Below are 17,224 nucleotides of genomic sequence, written 5' to 3'. Positions count from 1 at the left end.
TAATCACACAATGTCAACTAAACAGACACATTTGTCGTGGATCAGCCCAGTGTTTCGGTTTAATGTAATGGCCTCTTCTTTCGCTCATGCTGCACCTCTCCACAAGTGTCATGAAAATTGGTCCCAAACTTTTTTAAGTAATCCTGCTGACAGACAGACAAACAAACAAACAAACAAACAAATGGCTCCAAAAACAGAAGCTCCTTAGCAGAGGTGATAATGATGCTTGAACCGTGTTACCAGTTTAGCTACGTGTCTCACCTAATCTGCTCCAAGGCCGTTAAAATCATGACCATGGTACAGGTCCTGTTAGTGGTCACAGGATATTCCTGCGGGCACCAATGCACTTGGGGTATAGATATTATTTACAGAGATAGCCCTCCTCACTGGGCGCACAAAATGGTGCCTTTGCCCCGGGCAGCATGCAGCACAACCACTAATAGCTAATGAATAGCAATGCCAGCAAAGCCACAGGCTATTACAAGCAACACTGGCTCGGGTTCAGTGTTTTTGTGAAATGACTAAACACCGCGAGAATGATATCACATCAGCCCGTTTCTCACTTGCTCTCAAATGCCTCCCTGTTGCTCAGTGGTGTGTCTTTTTTTTAAAAGTTTTGTTCTCCAAGTACCCCCATGTGAATTATGTAGGAACTTTTGAACAGGGCAGGCTGCATTTTACATTGCATGGCTGAACTCAGTGTTCGACCTCTGTGTGCATATTAAACTACACATTACATTTCAACCTGATCATGTCCTCTTGTTCCACAGCAGCAGCACACAGTGGCTAGTTTCCAAATCGTTCCCCCCCCCCTCTCTCTAATCATGGCAGTACAGTACATTCATCTCTCCGCTGAACTGAGATCAGTGTTCTCTCTCTCTCTCTCTCTCTCTCTCTCTCTCTCTTTCTCTGCTCTTTCCTACAGAGAGGAAGTCCAAGGGCCTGTTCCACCAGATCACCAAGACGCACGGCACGGTGATCGGCATCTCCACGGGCGTGGTGCTGGTGCTGCTCATCATCTCCATCCTGGTGCAGATGAAGCAGCCGCGCAAGAAGGTGGTGGCGCGCCGGCCGGCCGTCTTCAACAAGGCCGGCTTCCAGGAGGTCTTCGACCCGCCGCACTACGAGCTCTTCTCCCTGCGCGACAAGGAGCTCTCGTCCGAGCTGGCCGAGCTGTCGGACGAGCTGGAGAGCTACCACAAGCTGCGGCGCTCGTCCACCGTGTCGCGCTGCGTCCACGAGCACCACTGCGGAGCGCAGCACGCGCAGCACGCGGCAGCCGCTGCAGCCGCCGCCGCCGCCGCCGCCGCCGCCGCCGCTACGGGAGTCGTGTCCTCCGCGTCCGTGGCCTCGTCGTCGGCCGGCGGGAGCATGAAGCAGAGCCGCACCACGCTCAGCTCCATGGAGCTCTCGTACCACAACGACTTCTCCAAGCCGCCGCCGCCCATGAAGACCTTCAACAGCTGCTCCAGCACGGGCAGCATGGGCACCTACAAGAAGAGCTGCTACGGCTACGCCAAACAGACTCACGACTGCGCCGCCGCCGCCGCCGCCGCCGAGCAGGTGATCGAGGACCGCGTGATGGAGGAGATCCCGTGCGAGATCTACGTGCGCGGCGGGAGCGTGGCGGGGACCGCCGGCAGCATCGGCAGCGGCTGCGGAACGCTCAGCATCCGGAACCACGGCAGCGTGAGGAACAGCGCCAGCGTGGTGGACCCGGGCACGCGCTCCATGTCCATGGACTTTTAAACTGGAGGGGAGGGAGAGAGAGATGGAGAGAGAGAGAGAGAGAGAGAGAGAGAGAGAGAGAGAGAGGGAGAGAGAGTGAGAGTGAGAGGGAGAAAGAGTGTGAGAGAGAGAGAGTGAGAGAGAGAAAGAGAGAGAGAGAAAGAGAGAAAGATTTTCACGGATTGATTGAAAGATTGATACAAAAGAGGGACCAAGGCTAAAAGGGTAGATGAAAAGCAGTGAGAGATAGAGAGATAGAAAGGGATGATGGGGAAGATGGAGAGAGAGAAAGCGATAGACATTTACAGTATGATATGATGGAGGAGAGAGAGAGAGCATGAGAAGAGAGGGGGTTAGACATTGAAGACAAAAAAACACATGGTAGCTATAAACATGGAGAGACCTCACCTGGACTCTCCTTCACTCCCATCGTTCACCTGTTGTGTGCCATCAGTCAGGTGGAACCGCCTGCTGAGGGACTCATCTCAGGTATCAGCTCACTCCAGAACAGACATGGCCCGGATTTGACCCGGACGTGTGCCGGGTCTGGCCCGGACCTCCAGTTTGCTGCCACCTGAAAGCTCTTCTTTTGGTGCTTAAAAGCCCTGGACCTCACAGAGACAAGAGACTGGACCAGGAAAGGAAAGACATGGCCATATTCAATAATTTTCTGTTTCTTTTACTGTCACTTAAAAGGGATTTTTTTCCTCAGCTGTGTATATACAAAAAAAAGAGGAGTGATTGGCATCTTGTTGTTGCTTGGCTATTTGTTTTCTTTTGCGCTCGGTGAAGAAACCGGACAAGCCTCAATGAAGATGATAAAGATGACATAGGCTGTTGTCATGGCTACCGAAACACCCCCCTATTCTCACTGAACACTTTCCCTGTACACAATCACAGGAACAATGCACACACACACAAATACACACTCACACACACACACACACACATAAATACCCACATATACACACAAATACGCAAACACACACACACACACCCACACACACTCACACACACACAAATACACAAACACACGCACACACACACACACACACACACACACACACACACACACACACACACACACACACACACACACACACACACACACACATGCACACACACAACAAACTGGAAAAAAAGGTTAGCAAATGAAAAGATGCCCACTGTCTGTTGCCCATCTTACGGGGAGAAACTCCACTGGATCGTGTTTGTTTTCCTCACTGACAGTCTGCTTTATTTTCATCTCATTTCGTCTCCAATCCGTGGAGCCTCGCCAGTCAGCGTGTACCTGCCCATACAGTACGTTGGCGCGGAGAGTCAACACAACGGCACAACGGGAGGTGACGAACACACACAGGGACACCGCGATGCTTTGCACTCCATATGACTGCTCAAATGTCTAGATTCGGATGCCTCGCCACCCGCACTCACACCGCATGGGAATTGCAAATGAGGCTTGTTGCAAATGGATTTGTTTTTGTAAGACGTGTAGAAGAAAGGTATTATTATGACGCTCTTTTGATGGTATATGTAAAATACAAACCAAGAAGTGGAGTATATTTTCTAATCCATGTGCATTGTATATCAAAATATATTGCATTTCCATTTCTGTCATAACATGGATAAATTGTTCAAATGTATTAATGTAAGAAATGTCTGATTCTATGTTTTAATAAAGGTACATCGCATTAATAGATGTGGTAATATGTTATTGTTATTTACATTGTCGCCTATAATTAATCTTTTTTTCACAAAAGCAAAACACATTCTTTAAAAATAAACTTGTGTTGATCTGTCAGCATACTGCAATATGACACGTTTAATTTTCTCTCAGGCCTACATCTGCAGTTTGCCTCTTCAGTCGCTTGTAATTTGCTTCATTTAATGTTCCATTAATGTCCTCATCGAAGTAACACTGGGACACACGTCACTCACTAAATTCTCTCTCTCTCTCTCTCTCTCTCTCTCTCGTTCTTCTGTCATGTTGTGTTAAATACAACGCAACGCCTGAGGCCTTTTGTGTCTTGAAAAGACAGAGAACAGACAAGTATAACTCTCCTGACCCAGTTGGCTGCTATGGGCCACCATACAGTACATCCAGAAATCTTGTCGTGGAGAGTTTACTAGCAGGTTTACGGCGCAAAATTCAGGTCAGAGAAGAACTGCCAATTCCAATCTGCGGCAAGACAGACGTGATTATGCCATGTAGGCCTAACGTCCTTAACTTCATCTCTCTATCTCTCTGCAGCCTTGTGGCACCAGTATGGGTGTCTCTGTAAAGCTGTTATGTGGACATGTGTGTAGCCTACAGTGCATCCTACCCATCTGACAGAATATTCTTTTGAAACTCATTATTGAAATAACCAATACATCTATTCTAGCAACCACCAATTCGTCGACAGAGACTGTATCTGTAGGTGGTTACACAAAATGAGTAGCTGGGGCTGTGACACACGTTCAGTTTGTCATCCCATTGGAGTTGGATGGGGTTTTTTTTCCTTCTTTGATTTAATCTATTAAAGATAGCAGAGACGCAATGAGGATAAAGGAAATCAAAGCACAAGCTGTATTGCCTCTGCACCCTATGCTTTGCAGTCTGCACACAAGCAAGATGTTACGGATTTGGAAGGGGAGGGCCAGGGTGATCAGGCAGATGTCCTGCAGCCACTCACGAGTGGAAAGTTGGATTTGGTAGGCTACACTTACGCTGCTCCGAGGAAGCTAGTTACACACCCTGTAATGATTTGCAATGTGATGTCATAGACTCTCTTAAACCCCAGGTCCTCCGAACTCCCTCATTACACCAAACTAAACTAAAAATATTAGTAATGCTTTACTTCAATATTCTGCCCACAGACTCTCTACAAATATTTAGATTATCAATAAATTAGTTGTTGACTAATGTTATACAATTTATGGTTAAATTTAGGGGCTGGATTTGGTTTGGTGAACAATTGTACGAAACTTGATGAACTGAACTGAACTGAATTAGATGATCTATGGGCGGACTATCCAAATAAACTGCTACCAAAATATCAAACCCTCCATCTTCTGACCACTCCATAAGAAAATATTTTTGGGGCTTAAACAAGCTGCGACTGTCCTGTATGCGTGAGGTTTCTTGGTGAATATTGTAAAATGCAGTCAGAGCCAGAGGTCTGAAGCACACCGATTCAGTGAAAATATTAAGATTAAGAATATTAAGATGGATTAGCACCTATATTTTGGGGGCTTTTTGCCCTCATTTTGAACATAGAAATATTTCTATGCATTTTCGATAGGACAGTGGAGAGAGTGACAGGAAGAACTTGCTTCGGGAGATGGGGTGGGATCAGGAAATGACCCGGGTCGGACTAGAGCACGGGTCCCCGTGGACACTTGGGCCCAACTGTGGTATGGGCTCTGTAGCCAGTTGTGCCACAGCCCCCCCTCAAGACTTAGGCCCTTTCAAGCTAGTGATAGGCATATAGACAGCATCTACTGTGGAGACCAGATGTAATCTCCTTCTCCTTGTCCATATGACCCCCCCCCCCCCCCTCTGCAGTGCTATTGCCTTGTCACCCTGCATCTGGTTGCACCTGCAGCCCTGTGATAAAGAGGAGTCCTCAGACTGACCTTGAATCTAATAACATTATCTCCCATATAGGCTATCCTTTATTCGTCAGGTTATTTTGTGATGTAACATGTCGATTGTTCCTAATAGTTTTTGTTGTTTATATGCAATCCATAGATTCTCATCTATGTCTACAGGAAATGCTTTAGTCCAATATTGTCCTATTAAATAATTTATTAAGCCATAAACTATGGCCATGTGTTTCGCGTCTCCCGTGCCTTGTGAATTTACTTTTACAAGCATGTTTATAAGTATCTATCGCCATCTACTGGACAAGGACATTCTCACTCATGCTACAATCAGCCTGAGCCCTGGTGGTCAGCAGGCTTATGACAACAATACTTAAGCATTATCGCACGAGTGGGAGTGGTGTTGTTGGCCAATATCGCCACGGCTGTGGTTCGCCGCAGGCACGAAGCCGAAGGCTGAGTGCCGTAGGTAACTACAGCCGTGGCGATATTGGCCAACAACACCACGACCACGAGTGCGATAATGCTTTTATACAACAGTTCCATTGCCAACAAAAATAAGATACCCGAGTGCATTTTTAGGAAGGATAATTATTATTTGCAATAATTAATAACAATAATAGTAGTAAAATAATAATACATCTTGTTGCTGTTCATATTATTATTGTTTTGCTTTCATTAAATAGTACTGTACATTCTTAAATACTTTCACAGGGTTGCAGTGAACAAATGATCAACTTCAGGAGCATCAGGGTATATTTCAGTAATAGCTCAGTAACATCAAAGTTTCTTTTTAATTAATATATACATTGTCAGGGTGTTACTTTGCAGAGATATTGCTCCATGCCTACTTTCTTGGCTGAGATTATATTAAAACGAGATAACTTCATATAAGATAACTTTCATTTTAGATGTGGAAAATAATACTATGACTGCATTGCTGTCACAAATAAGTCTAAGTAAATATAGTTTTGTTCAGTGTCTTAGTTAAGGTTTAGCAGCAGAATGTGTCACTTATGCAGTAACACTGCTCATCTTACATTGGAGACACTGGTTTAATTTTCAGCAATGATGGAACAGCTGAAGGATCTCCATGTATGGATTCTTACCTGCCATGTTTGCAAACCATATGAAGAAATACAACATGTATATCTGTCTTGTCTTCAACCACTACAGAAGCAGTAATCATGATGTGCCTGAATCTCAAACAGGCTCCTGCGTCTCTCTGTATTTTGTCGGTTTGCATTGATGAGGTTGTCCACACGACAAGAAGGATTGTGGAAGTGTCATGCTATCAATCCCTTTTTTCCTTTGGCCATTGTTATCTTTAGGTGTGTAGTGTCTACTGAATTCCAATGCCTGCCTGGGATTGATTTAAAGATGAAGATATTGATGAGCTGTGCAAGTATATAATGATGTGTACCATTCTGTACGTAACTTGATTGTGGCCATGCTATTTAACTAACTATCAATAAAATGGCACTCTCCCCCTGAACTGAATGACATGTTGGTGGCCTTGGTGTAGCTACATTTCTGCAGTTTTGAGGTCTAGGCCTAAAACAGAAATGGCTACAATCTGTCTGGTGCAATGACCATTTTGCCCCACTGGGTGGTGATGAATAGTAACTTTAACTTTCACAAACACCCCATGCATTTGCCATGAACGTGAATCATTAACTTCAATGGTACCTTGTTATGTCAATGAAATCTTGACATTTTTATACTATTACTTCAATGTCTCAGTCTTGTTTTTTTCTTATAAAATATTATCCAATCCTATGGTTCACTCTGTGAAGTAGTGCAGTATTTCACTAGTGTGCATTTGGTGCCAATAGTCTCCACATCCTGGTGACCAAAGCCTACAACCAGACCAGACCAACCAGCGTTAAAAGTTCAGTGTAGGCTAACTGCAGTGATGGCCTAAACTTTGTGACATTACACAGACTTTTGATGAGTCTCCATTTGGGTAAACAAGGTCCTGGGCTCCTGTTCTGGGTTGGTGCCCTTGCTAAATAAACACAATGAATGATTTCCCGTATAGCCAACATGAAATAATTTCTACTGGGTAAACTGACCCTAAACAAACTCATGTACTCCCAGACAGTAAACATACGAAGTGTTTAAGAAAATGTCTTGCAAAAGGAAATCCTTGATTTCTTACTGAGTCAATGTCATCTCTTCAATAAACAAATGAAATACAATAAAAAATAAAGGAGACTATCTTCTGATAGGCGTCTGATGCCTGTTGGTTGTTTTAATGCCAAAAGACCCTTTCCTGAGATGGCACACAACTAAAATCTGAGAAATGCATCAGGAAATGTATCACCCGACCTTAGGATGAATTGCAGAGAATATTGACAGGAAATTGAATTTTTCAATCCTGAATCTTGAAATCCAAAAGACTTGTTGAAATCTGTGCCATTTTTGTAGAATAAATGGAGTATAAGTAGCTGATAACATGTAGCATTAATTTCTACTAATTTATAATCAATATATTTTTTTCTCTTCTGTTGCAATAAGAGTGCTATATTTTTTTTTTCTTTTTAAATATGATTGTACATTTAGTTTACTTGTGGTATAGGCAAAATGACCATGTCCAGGGAAGCAAGGCAGAGGTCGGCAATGTAGGCCTACAGCCAAATCAGATAGTGTAAAAACAAATAGGCAGAATTCCTTTTCCAACAAAACTCTAAGGGCCAGATTCACCTCATACCACCACCCCCATTTTAGAAGTTTATTTTCTAGTTCCAGCTTATTAGCTTCATTGCTATACCGTGGCAGAAGAGGATGGAGAGGCTAACTTAGGACAACATCAAAATATCAAAACCAGCTGCTCCAAGTCAATGTTCCTACCTCTAGGAAAGGTGTATTACAGGAATGTCATGTCACAAAAAATCCTAAATAAATCTTCCTAACTTTAAAATGGCCCATATGATTCCAGCAGTCAGAGCCTGTTTACTCATGTTAGAGATTCTCCGATGCCAGTCATCTCGATAGAACTACAGCATGAACCTGAATGTATCATTGGTGTATCACAATGGATGTACTACTCTACGGGAAGATCTTACACAAAACAGGAAATAAGTCACCCCCCTGTCGTGGCACAGAATAAGGTGAAAGTGTAGCCTACAGTACATTTGCAAGCGCAGCGTTAAGAAACATTTTCACCAGTCTGCAAAAACTACATGCTGTGCTTCTTCATTTTACATGGTATCATACCTGAAGCTCATCATGTCATCTGTAATAATCATGCCCCTTTCTCCTCAATCTTATGTAACTTGCAGTGCCCACAACTGAACAATGGGTATAATACAATGTGTATGTATGACAACTTATGACACAGGGCTTCAGGTTTTCTACAGGAATAGGCATGTTTTGAATGGAAACTGAAACATATAAAAAATGGAAAATACAAAATATGGAAAATACAAAATATACATATTTAAAAAAAAAGCTCCCCAATACAATTTGAAACCAGTTATGAAATTATTGAAATATATTTATTTAAAAAGCTAACACAAATCTCAGAGTAACAAACAAAAGGGTGTTTGCTAAAATGCCAGGGTTTCCCGCAGCGCTTTCCTGCTAAGGCGGCCGCCTTAACAACACAGGGCTGCCGCCTTAACTAGCGTCTTCAATAAATAAATGAATAAATAAATACATAAATAAATATATTATGTATAGTGATATTCGCCGTATTACTCTGTCATGTTTTCTCCATGTCATTCCAAACCGTAGCCGCTAGTCTCCCTTCTCAGTAGAACGCATAAAAAAATAAACTTTTTCAAAATCGAGTTGGCCTATGCGCACAGGCGACGCGCTCATTCAGCATGAGTATTTGATATCAGGTCAGGTGCCACTGCCACGCATATCTCAGAGTGACTGCGAACACAAATAGCCTAAACCTAGCTAGATTTGACGACTCTCACAGGAATGGTTCTCCGTTGAATCTACCAAATGTGTGGGATGAGCGGCATAACACTTTTGAGCGCTTTATCTTTTCTTTTTTTAATCACTCGTCTACTATGAATGCATAGCCCACTGCATCTTGTAATTTGTTGTGACAAATACTTGTGCCATCTAGCCTACAGCTAACAACAACTTGTGACGGCTATTCATTCACGTGTTGTAAATTGTCTGAGGTTTACACAGGCTAGTTTAAACTTTAAACTATAGCCTCTTGTCTCCCATGCCAGTTTCATTCATCCCGACCGGGCGGGACGCATGTTTCCGTTTTGTAGAAATAATTCCTGGATGTTTTTGTTCAGAGCTGAACATGCAACTGTATTTGACAGATCACAGATCTGGTTGCTAGTGACAAAATATTAGTGTTCAATGCGGTACGATCTCGCTAATTATATTTTAAAAAGCATTAAAAACGTTCCGGCTCTCTTAGGCTATAGCCTATGAGCAACAGGCACGCACAATAAAGGCCTACAGCTTCAATCAAAGAATTGCAGCTTTAGCCTACTAAATCACAATTCATTAACTATACCATACAGTCGCAATGTTACATTTTCATACAGTTTCATCTTTATTTCATGATATATTCTAAAATATCCACCATTGCAAATATTCTTGGTTTTAATAGAATACTATAATATTGACTGGCTTTAAAATATATCCTATGGTGCTATGCTGAGCAGTGCAAAGGTTTTGAAAGATACAAAAGGCCCTGCATTGGAGTTGTAAACTTTTAAGGTATAATATTGTCTAAATTGTGTTAATGATGTTTAATTGGTTGCTGATTCAATTAAATCTGATACAATGAATGTGAAATCCAGGTATATTGCTGTCATTAGTGTCAAAATTCAACATTTTCAACATTAATGAAATGCTGACAGCCTACTAATTTTTTACTTCAGCTGACCTCCTTGTCTTAAAGTAAATCAGAAAAGAAGTTATTTAGACAAGTGTGTGCTAGACTGCTCCTGTAGCCAACAATCTCTACCCTTTGGGAATTTAACTGTTATATGATCCTTGGTGATGTAAATTATGAAAACCTCTTTCTTTGGTTGGTCTTGATGCGGCCTTGACTCCTTTAAGACTCAGTCTCGACTCAGACTTGCTTCCTAAAAGACTCGGCCGTTGTCACTCGGTCTGGCTGCAGTTCAACCAACGGTCTCGACCCCCCCCCATCGAGGGCAGTGGCGGCGATGTGGCGGGGACGCTACGGCGACGCCCCCTTCCCCTGGACAGACACCACCTTAACTAACAAATTTTCTGGGGGAAACCCTGGCTTAGCCTATTGAAGCAATTCATTCAACATTTTATTTTATTTCACAGACTTGATTCTGGGAAATGGGGAAGCACTACGACCTATAGGAACTTGCAAGGGAAAGAGCTACTATTAGTTACCTCATTGTGATAGGAAGTTTGAATTAGAGGCAAGTAGCCCAGACTATTCTCTTGACAGAACTATGCAAAACTACATTAATAACATAGACAATTGTTTTTTTTTACTTACATTGCATCATATTACATTACATTTGGCAGACGCTTTTTAACCAAAGCGACTTACAACATGATAAACATTTAAGCTTCTAACAACAAATTAAAAACCACAATAAGTGCATCAATGAGTGTAATAAGTGCATCAATTAGTGCAATTGTCTGTAGTAGTCATATGAGATGAGGGGTTTTAGGGTTTGTTGATGCAGAAAGACCCTTTAATAAGACAATTACAATCATCAACTTGGGCAAGGATCGTACTGTTTTTGCAAATTCCACCACTGTCACAGACTCTCAGCACGATGTTGAAGTCTCTTTGGAGTAGAGTTGGTTTTAGCTTCAAAACAGCCCCAGTTCCTGGGAAAAGAATCAGAAAGAGGCCACAGATCTGTTCAACATGGCTTAAGAAAATGAATGTACCCTGTTGAAAAAAGACAACCTGACCAGCTTAACTCTTATGTTGTCCTCAAATCTTACTGACGTTCGTTATCCTTGGGGTCAATTTGACCCCAGCTAAATAAACTCTCAAAAAATGATTAAAATGTTTTTTTTTACCCAGTTTTTTTTTTTTTTTTTTTTTTTTGTGGTAGGTACTTAACAAGAGTGTAATAACCACCATCGAAAGCCCTACAAAACAACCTCACCCCCCACACCCCTTTATGAACCCTGGAACCCTGCAATGTTGCCCATCCAGTGTCAGCCCAAAGGCTGACTTTTGGACTTTTCCAGACCTGCCAAAATAACTTATATGTAATATGTACCAGCATAAGCTGGTTTCTAGCTTTTTTTGTCCCCCAGCAAGGTAGTAATTGGTGTGTTTACCTGCGGTGTTCATCTCAGTTTTCCAGTGGTCCTGATTTATGAGCTCCACAGTGTAGGGATAAGAGAGTCCATCCAAAACTTGGTCATTGCGGTCTGTCACAGTGATGATGGCCTTGGAAGTTGCTGCTAAGCCATCACCCTCATAGTCTGCAGCTTGGATCTCCAATGTGTATTCAGCAATTTTCTTAAATGTAAAAGACATATTATTGACTGTCCATAAAAACTAAACAACTATATAAAGCATGATGGTAAATAACCCACCTCGCTGTCCAGTCCAGCAGCATTAACTCTAATTTTTCCCGTTACAGGGTTGATTTCAAACACGTCTTTGCTGGGCAGTGGTGGATCCTGACTCAGTATTTTGTATCTGATCTCAGAATTGGCATTGCCTGGTTCATCTGCATCAGTGGCAGCAACTGTCATAAACTCAAATCCTGAAATGTAACAGCACGCATATGAGTACATATTTTATGCCATATCAGTTTTAGGTTTATGCGTCCTCATATGATCCTCAGATATGAAATCTTTTTTTTTTTACATTATTTATGCATATTATATATTATTGCTTTCAACTGACGGGGTTACCGCTTTGATATATGATATAAGGCTACATACCTATTTTCGAAGCATCACTCACTTTTCCTAAAAATGGAGCCTGTTTGAAAACTGGCTTATTATCATTCTGATCAATAATAGTTATCATGATGTTCATAGGGTCCTCTGCTGTTCTGCCACTTACACTGACAGCACGAGCAAGTAGCTGAAATAGAGAGAACAATTAGAAAGCATCGTCGATTCACGCTACACCTCTAATACTGTATATACAGTATGTGCAGTATATATGTATGTATATATGTACAGAATATTAAGATACTTCCAAAGGTGCATTTGGAGCAACCAAATTTGAAGCTTGTGTGACAAGGCGCTCTTGAGATAACACTCTCAAGGTGTTTTTGACCTTTGACCTCCGACATCAATTCATATAATCTTTGAGTCCATACAAACACTGATACCAAATTTAAGGCATGTACTGTACGCCAAGACATTCTTGAGATATCGCGCTCAGAGTATTCATGGATTCATGGGGGTCAAAATCCCCCTTTATGTAGAGCAGAGGCAGCGACTGTTCCACTGACGTCTATGGGCATAACTCACACATGTGCTAGTGTGATTTTGCTTCTATAGAGTTAGGAATGTGAATTTTGAGCACGGTTTCTTGACCCCCAAACCCTTCGGACCATTCCAGGTATTTTTTGCATTTTTGAGCATTCCAGTCTGGAGAAAATCAACTTTATATCAGATGTATTATTGTTATTCTGCTGCTGTTGGCCGGTTGCTACGCACACTCCAGTTGAACCAAATCCTGATGTGAACAATGATTAGGGGCGCTGGGGTGACATATTTCTAAAAAGTTTGTTATTATTCCACTGATATTTTTATTGAATTCCTTGAATGTTTGCATGTTTTGTGTGTGTTTTTTCCATACTAGAATAAATAAACAAACAAATGTTAATATAGATGGCTTGAAAGAGTGGCAAGATTATTTTTCTGACAGATGGAGCATCATCAATACGTCAAAGACATGCCTCTTTATGCAGAGGACTCAATCCCCATTTTGCGCCCATAGACATGAACTTCTTGCATTGTCTGTTCAGTTTTTCTTGTGCTTAAAATTCTGTGTATTTCCTTGTGCGTACGCCCAGATTATTGTCTGTCCTAGTGCCACAGTCTGTTATTTAATGTGTCTGATTGTCTTCTAATAAAATTGTATTTTTGTATACATCAGCCCCAACATACAGTACTGTTCCTTTATTGGACAGTCTACTCTGCACAGAGATTGGGAAAGGGTAGCATAGTCAGGTAGTCTGGCTATCACCATACCAATCTCAATCTTTTAAGATTGAACATCAGTATGGGGAGGCTGCGCTCCGTTTCTACTGCACAAGAGGCGTGATCAATGGGCATCATTCAAATGACTCCGCACGCTTGGATAATCCTTCAACCAATCAACCGATCTTGCTTTCCCCACAAATGCTGTCTAACAGCTTATTGAGGGATGTTAACCAGTCATCTCAACTGGCCCTCATCACTGTACCAGTGGGCATGTGTCACACCGAGGCTCTACTGCTACAGTAAAACAGTGTATTAGTCTCTTACCAAGTAACTGGCCTGTTGCTCTCTGTCCAGTGGCTGAGTGACATACAGCCATCCACTGTCTCTATCAATGGTGAAGAGGCCTCTAGGAGGCTGGTCAGCACCGGGTCCAGTGATGCTGTAAACCATATTCAACTCCTTATTGAAGGAGGTTTTAATCTGAAAATTGTATGACACATAAACTGATTTAATATTCTAGTCTGGCATTTCAAACATATGGATAACCAACGTTGGGCCCTGGCTACACATGCCTGAACCATCCTTTTGGGGAAAGGACCTCTGCTGTTCTCTGGAAAGTTGATGGGAGGAATAATCCACTCTCTCTTCCTCCTCTTCAGCATGTGTGAGATCTTTGAAAAGAGAAGGTTAGAGTTGTTGGCAGCAGATTCAGATCTAAAAATATGTAAATGTTGTTCCCTTACCTTAGAATTCCCACCAACGTCTGGTCAGTGGCATAAGGGTTTAGAAAAAAAGGTTAGTGTAAAGTTAGTAGTGAATGTTATTTCTTACTATTATTTCAGTATAACATGCAGTAATGCCACCACTGAAAGAAAATATATACCAACACACACACACACACACACACACACACAAACCATTCAGATTTAAACAGTTATAGTAATGTAACAGTGTCTTCTTGTTGACGCAGCATCAGAAATAACACACCTTCGACATTTAGAGGTGCTTCATCTTGTACCAGAGCTGGCCCTGAGTCCTGTCCAGGCTGTGATGACAGGACATCAGCATCAGCATGGACTCCTGTGACCACTCCCTGAAACCCCTAGTTCATGTATGAGATTTTAAACATGGGGGGCGGGCATCACCAGTGGTCTGAATGTGTTTTGCACCAAATATGCTGCGGTGATTGTAGCAAAAATGAGAGAATATGCTTTTCATTTGTGATGTGTGGTATGGGATTTGTGCATCTGTAGTGAAGGATTTATGAAATTGTAACTGCTGTGTCACATGTGCAGGAGTTTTGCACCAAATATACTCTCACAGTCATTTGTTTGCATTCGTTTGCTAGCTAGCACCATTCCCAAACAAACATAGCTACTTCCCAAATTAACACTTTATACAATGTAAATAATCTGCTTGAATATGTAAAGACTACAAACAAACAAACAAACAAATTCTGCTTTAAGTGATTGCTCACCTGAAGTCAATTAAAGCATATAGCCTTACCAACATGAGTGGCATGACATTTATTAATCTCGTACACCAGCCTTTCGCAATCATTTTGACCTGAGGACCGGTCATGGCAGACTTAAGGGTCATAAGGCCAACCAACATGAACATGCACAAACCAATAGCCACATCACCAACACCGCATAACATTATCCAAAGTGAAACTTAATTTTGTGTGGTTTGAGAGAAGAGTGTCGCGAGACAAAAGGTTTAAGAATCAATGCCATAAAATATGCAGTCAACATACAGTTTCTTCAAATTGGAACTACTGACTGCATGATTGCATGCATAGAGTTTAGTGTTGTCAAGACAGTTTTTGAAATGTTCATCCCTTGACTGCATTATCACAAGAATAAAATCAAGAGCACTTGTGTTGTCTTTGAAGTCCACCATGACCATATATCTAAATATGTCTTTGAAGAACAACTTCAATCATCGTTGTGGTTCAACCCGTGTCACATCCATTTTTATATAAAAAAAAAAAAACTGTCTAATGACTTTCCAAATATAAGTCGTCGTCAAATCAGACATGGATTCTGTTAACTGTGCAATTTAGTAGATAGTAGATAAGTTAGATATGAAACTCAGAAATGTACAAAGTCAATCAATTGTTATTGTGTGGAATAATACTCACCAAAGCAAGGATCATATAAAGCAGCATTGTGACCACTAGTGAAAGCGCTCAATGGTGCAACTGAAACCTCAGTCACTCTTGTGTGGATTTAGGGGCGGGGCCAAAGGGCCACTGACCCCAGCTCAAATCTGATTGGCCCCCTGAAGTGTCCCTGTCCTATCAGTAGTCACTTGATGTGAACCAAAGCAGATATCCACATTTTAAATGGGTTTTGTACACTGTTGTTTTTTCCTACTCTTTCTTGACCTACGCAGAGATGTTCATTGGGTGAATAATTCATAAGAACTTAAGGAAAGGGAAAAGAAAAGACGATCATGGTACTCAGAAAATCCAACTCCACAAAAAACAACTCATCATTTATCAATACAACATATGAAAAACAAGAACTATTTCACAATTTGAGCTGTTTAATCATTAAAATGATTCAAAACTTGCCAATGCACATCTCAGAATAACAAGGCGGTTTGCTAAAATGACTAGAGTAAGAGTGACAGTAAAGCAATTCAGTGAACATTATTCTATATTTCACAGATTTAGTTTGCAACACTTTTTACTGAAATTTGCAAGGAAAAGAAAAAGAGCTAAAACTAAGGAACTTGTAAGGGAATGAATTCTCATCAGAGACAAGTATACTCTTGGTAGAGCTAACCAAGTGCTGCAGTAGATGCAGTCAGCAATTGTGCAGAAAGTCACGTTTGTTGACATTATTTTTTTATATTCAAAACAATTAGAGGTTTTTGTGCAAAACATCATACACTATTTTTAAATGAAAGAATAACTGAAACACACTAGCAAGGTAGCTCACCCCCCTCAGTATTCTCTGAGAAACTCTTCACAGGGTTACGTTTTTGTTTGGGGGGGGGGGGGGGGGGGGGGCAGGCTGCCCCCACTTGGTCTGTTTCCAGTTTTCAGAGCCTGGCCTGCCAGCAGACACTGTTCTTGTTCTTGTCATTCCATGACAGTGGAATGAGCAGCTGCCAGATCATGAAGAGATGACTGCTGAATGTGACAAAACATGTTATGGGCTTGAACAATCGCTGACTGCACCTTTAATGCACTGACAATGGTGTTTATGGTTAGATTATGCAGAAAGACCCTTTGGTAACACAATTTCCTTCATTCACATGGGCAAAGATGGTATTGTTTTTGCAAAGTCTACCACTGTCGCAGACTCTCAGCATGATGTTGAAGTCTCTTTGGAGTAGGGTTGGTTTGAGCTTGAAAACAACCCCAGTTCCTGGGAAAAGAAAGAGCAAATATAGTTATTATATATAGTGGTCAGTGTTTGGAAAGGTTTTCTTTATGCTCTTTGTTTTATACATGTAATATGTATTCATATCTATTTTATGTAGTTATTGAAGACATAATACATAAACGTATGACTTTATAATGGAAAATGATTACAAAAAACAATGTGACATTGTCTAATAAATAATTAGTCCCATTTACAATTCACTCTCCTGTCTGCCATCTGATCTATGTTAGGCTTAAGAACAGGTAGGTTTAGTAACTGGTGTATTTAAACCTGTGGTGTTCATCTCAATTGTCCAGTAGTCCTGATTTGGGTCCATGAGCTCCACACTGAAGGGGGAAGAGAGTCTTGGTCCATCTCCATCAAGAACAGGCAGAACCACAGGGGCAGGGTCCTGGTTGCAGACCGCA

At 41.6% G+C, this 17,224-nt stretch overlaps 2 protein-coding genes across 2 annotated transcripts in view; one reads left to right on the top strand and one right to left on the bottom strand.

Moving 5' to 3' along the window:
• LOC134095556 (neuropilin and tolloid-like protein 2) overlaps positions 1-1,783 on the top strand; it is a 22,249-nt gene extending 20,466 nt beyond the window's left edge. Inside the window, exon 9 of the mRNA XM_062549169.1 lies at positions 926-1,783. Coding sequence (XP_062405153.1) covers positions 926-1,749 — 824 coding nt within the window. The 3' untranslated portion in view covers positions 1,750-1,783. The remainder of the gene's footprint in view (positions 1-925) is intronic.
• Positions 1,784-10,750: 8,967 nt separating this feature from the next.
• LOC134095522 (cadherin-1-like) lies at positions 10,751-15,600 on the bottom strand. Its single transcript, XM_062549120.1, has 9 exons — positions 15,563-15,600; positions 14,407-14,512; positions 14,163-14,182; positions 13,992-14,090; positions 13,744-13,899; positions 12,202-12,346; positions 11,848-12,020; positions 11,587-11,770; positions 10,751-11,121 (listed from the first exon to the last, which is right to left on the bottom strand). The coding sequence occupies exons 1-9, from the start codon at positions 15,587-15,589 to the stop codon at positions 10,955-10,957; spliced, it is 1,077 nt and encodes a 358-aa protein (XP_062405104.1). The 5' UTR covers positions 15,590-15,600; the 3' UTR covers positions 10,751-10,954.
• Positions 15,601-17,224: the final 1,624 nt, after the last annotated feature.

The sequence above is a fragment of the Sardina pilchardus genome, chromosome 11 (assembly GCF_963854185.1).
Source record: "Sardina pilchardus chromosome 11, fSarPil1.1, whole genome shotgun sequence".
Classification (NCBI taxonomy): domain Eukaryota; kingdom Metazoa; phylum Chordata; class Actinopteri; order Clupeiformes; family Clupeidae; genus Sardina; species Sardina pilchardus.
This window is presented reverse-complemented; position numbering and strand designations above follow the sequence as displayed.

Bases quoted from the DNA above. Each gene is read 5' to 3' on its own strand.
- LOC134095522 (XM_062549120.1), bottom strand. From the start codon at position 15,589: ATGCTGCTTTATATGATCCTTGCTTTG. The intron at 13,900-13,991 runs GCATGTGTAGCC...TACAATTTTCAG, and splicing joins TCCCCAAAAGGATGGTTCAG to ATTAAAACCTCCTTCAATAA. The intron at 11,771-11,847 runs GTGGGTTATTTA...TTTACATTTAAG, and splicing joins CTGCTGGACTGGACAGCGAG to AAAATTGCTGAATACACATT.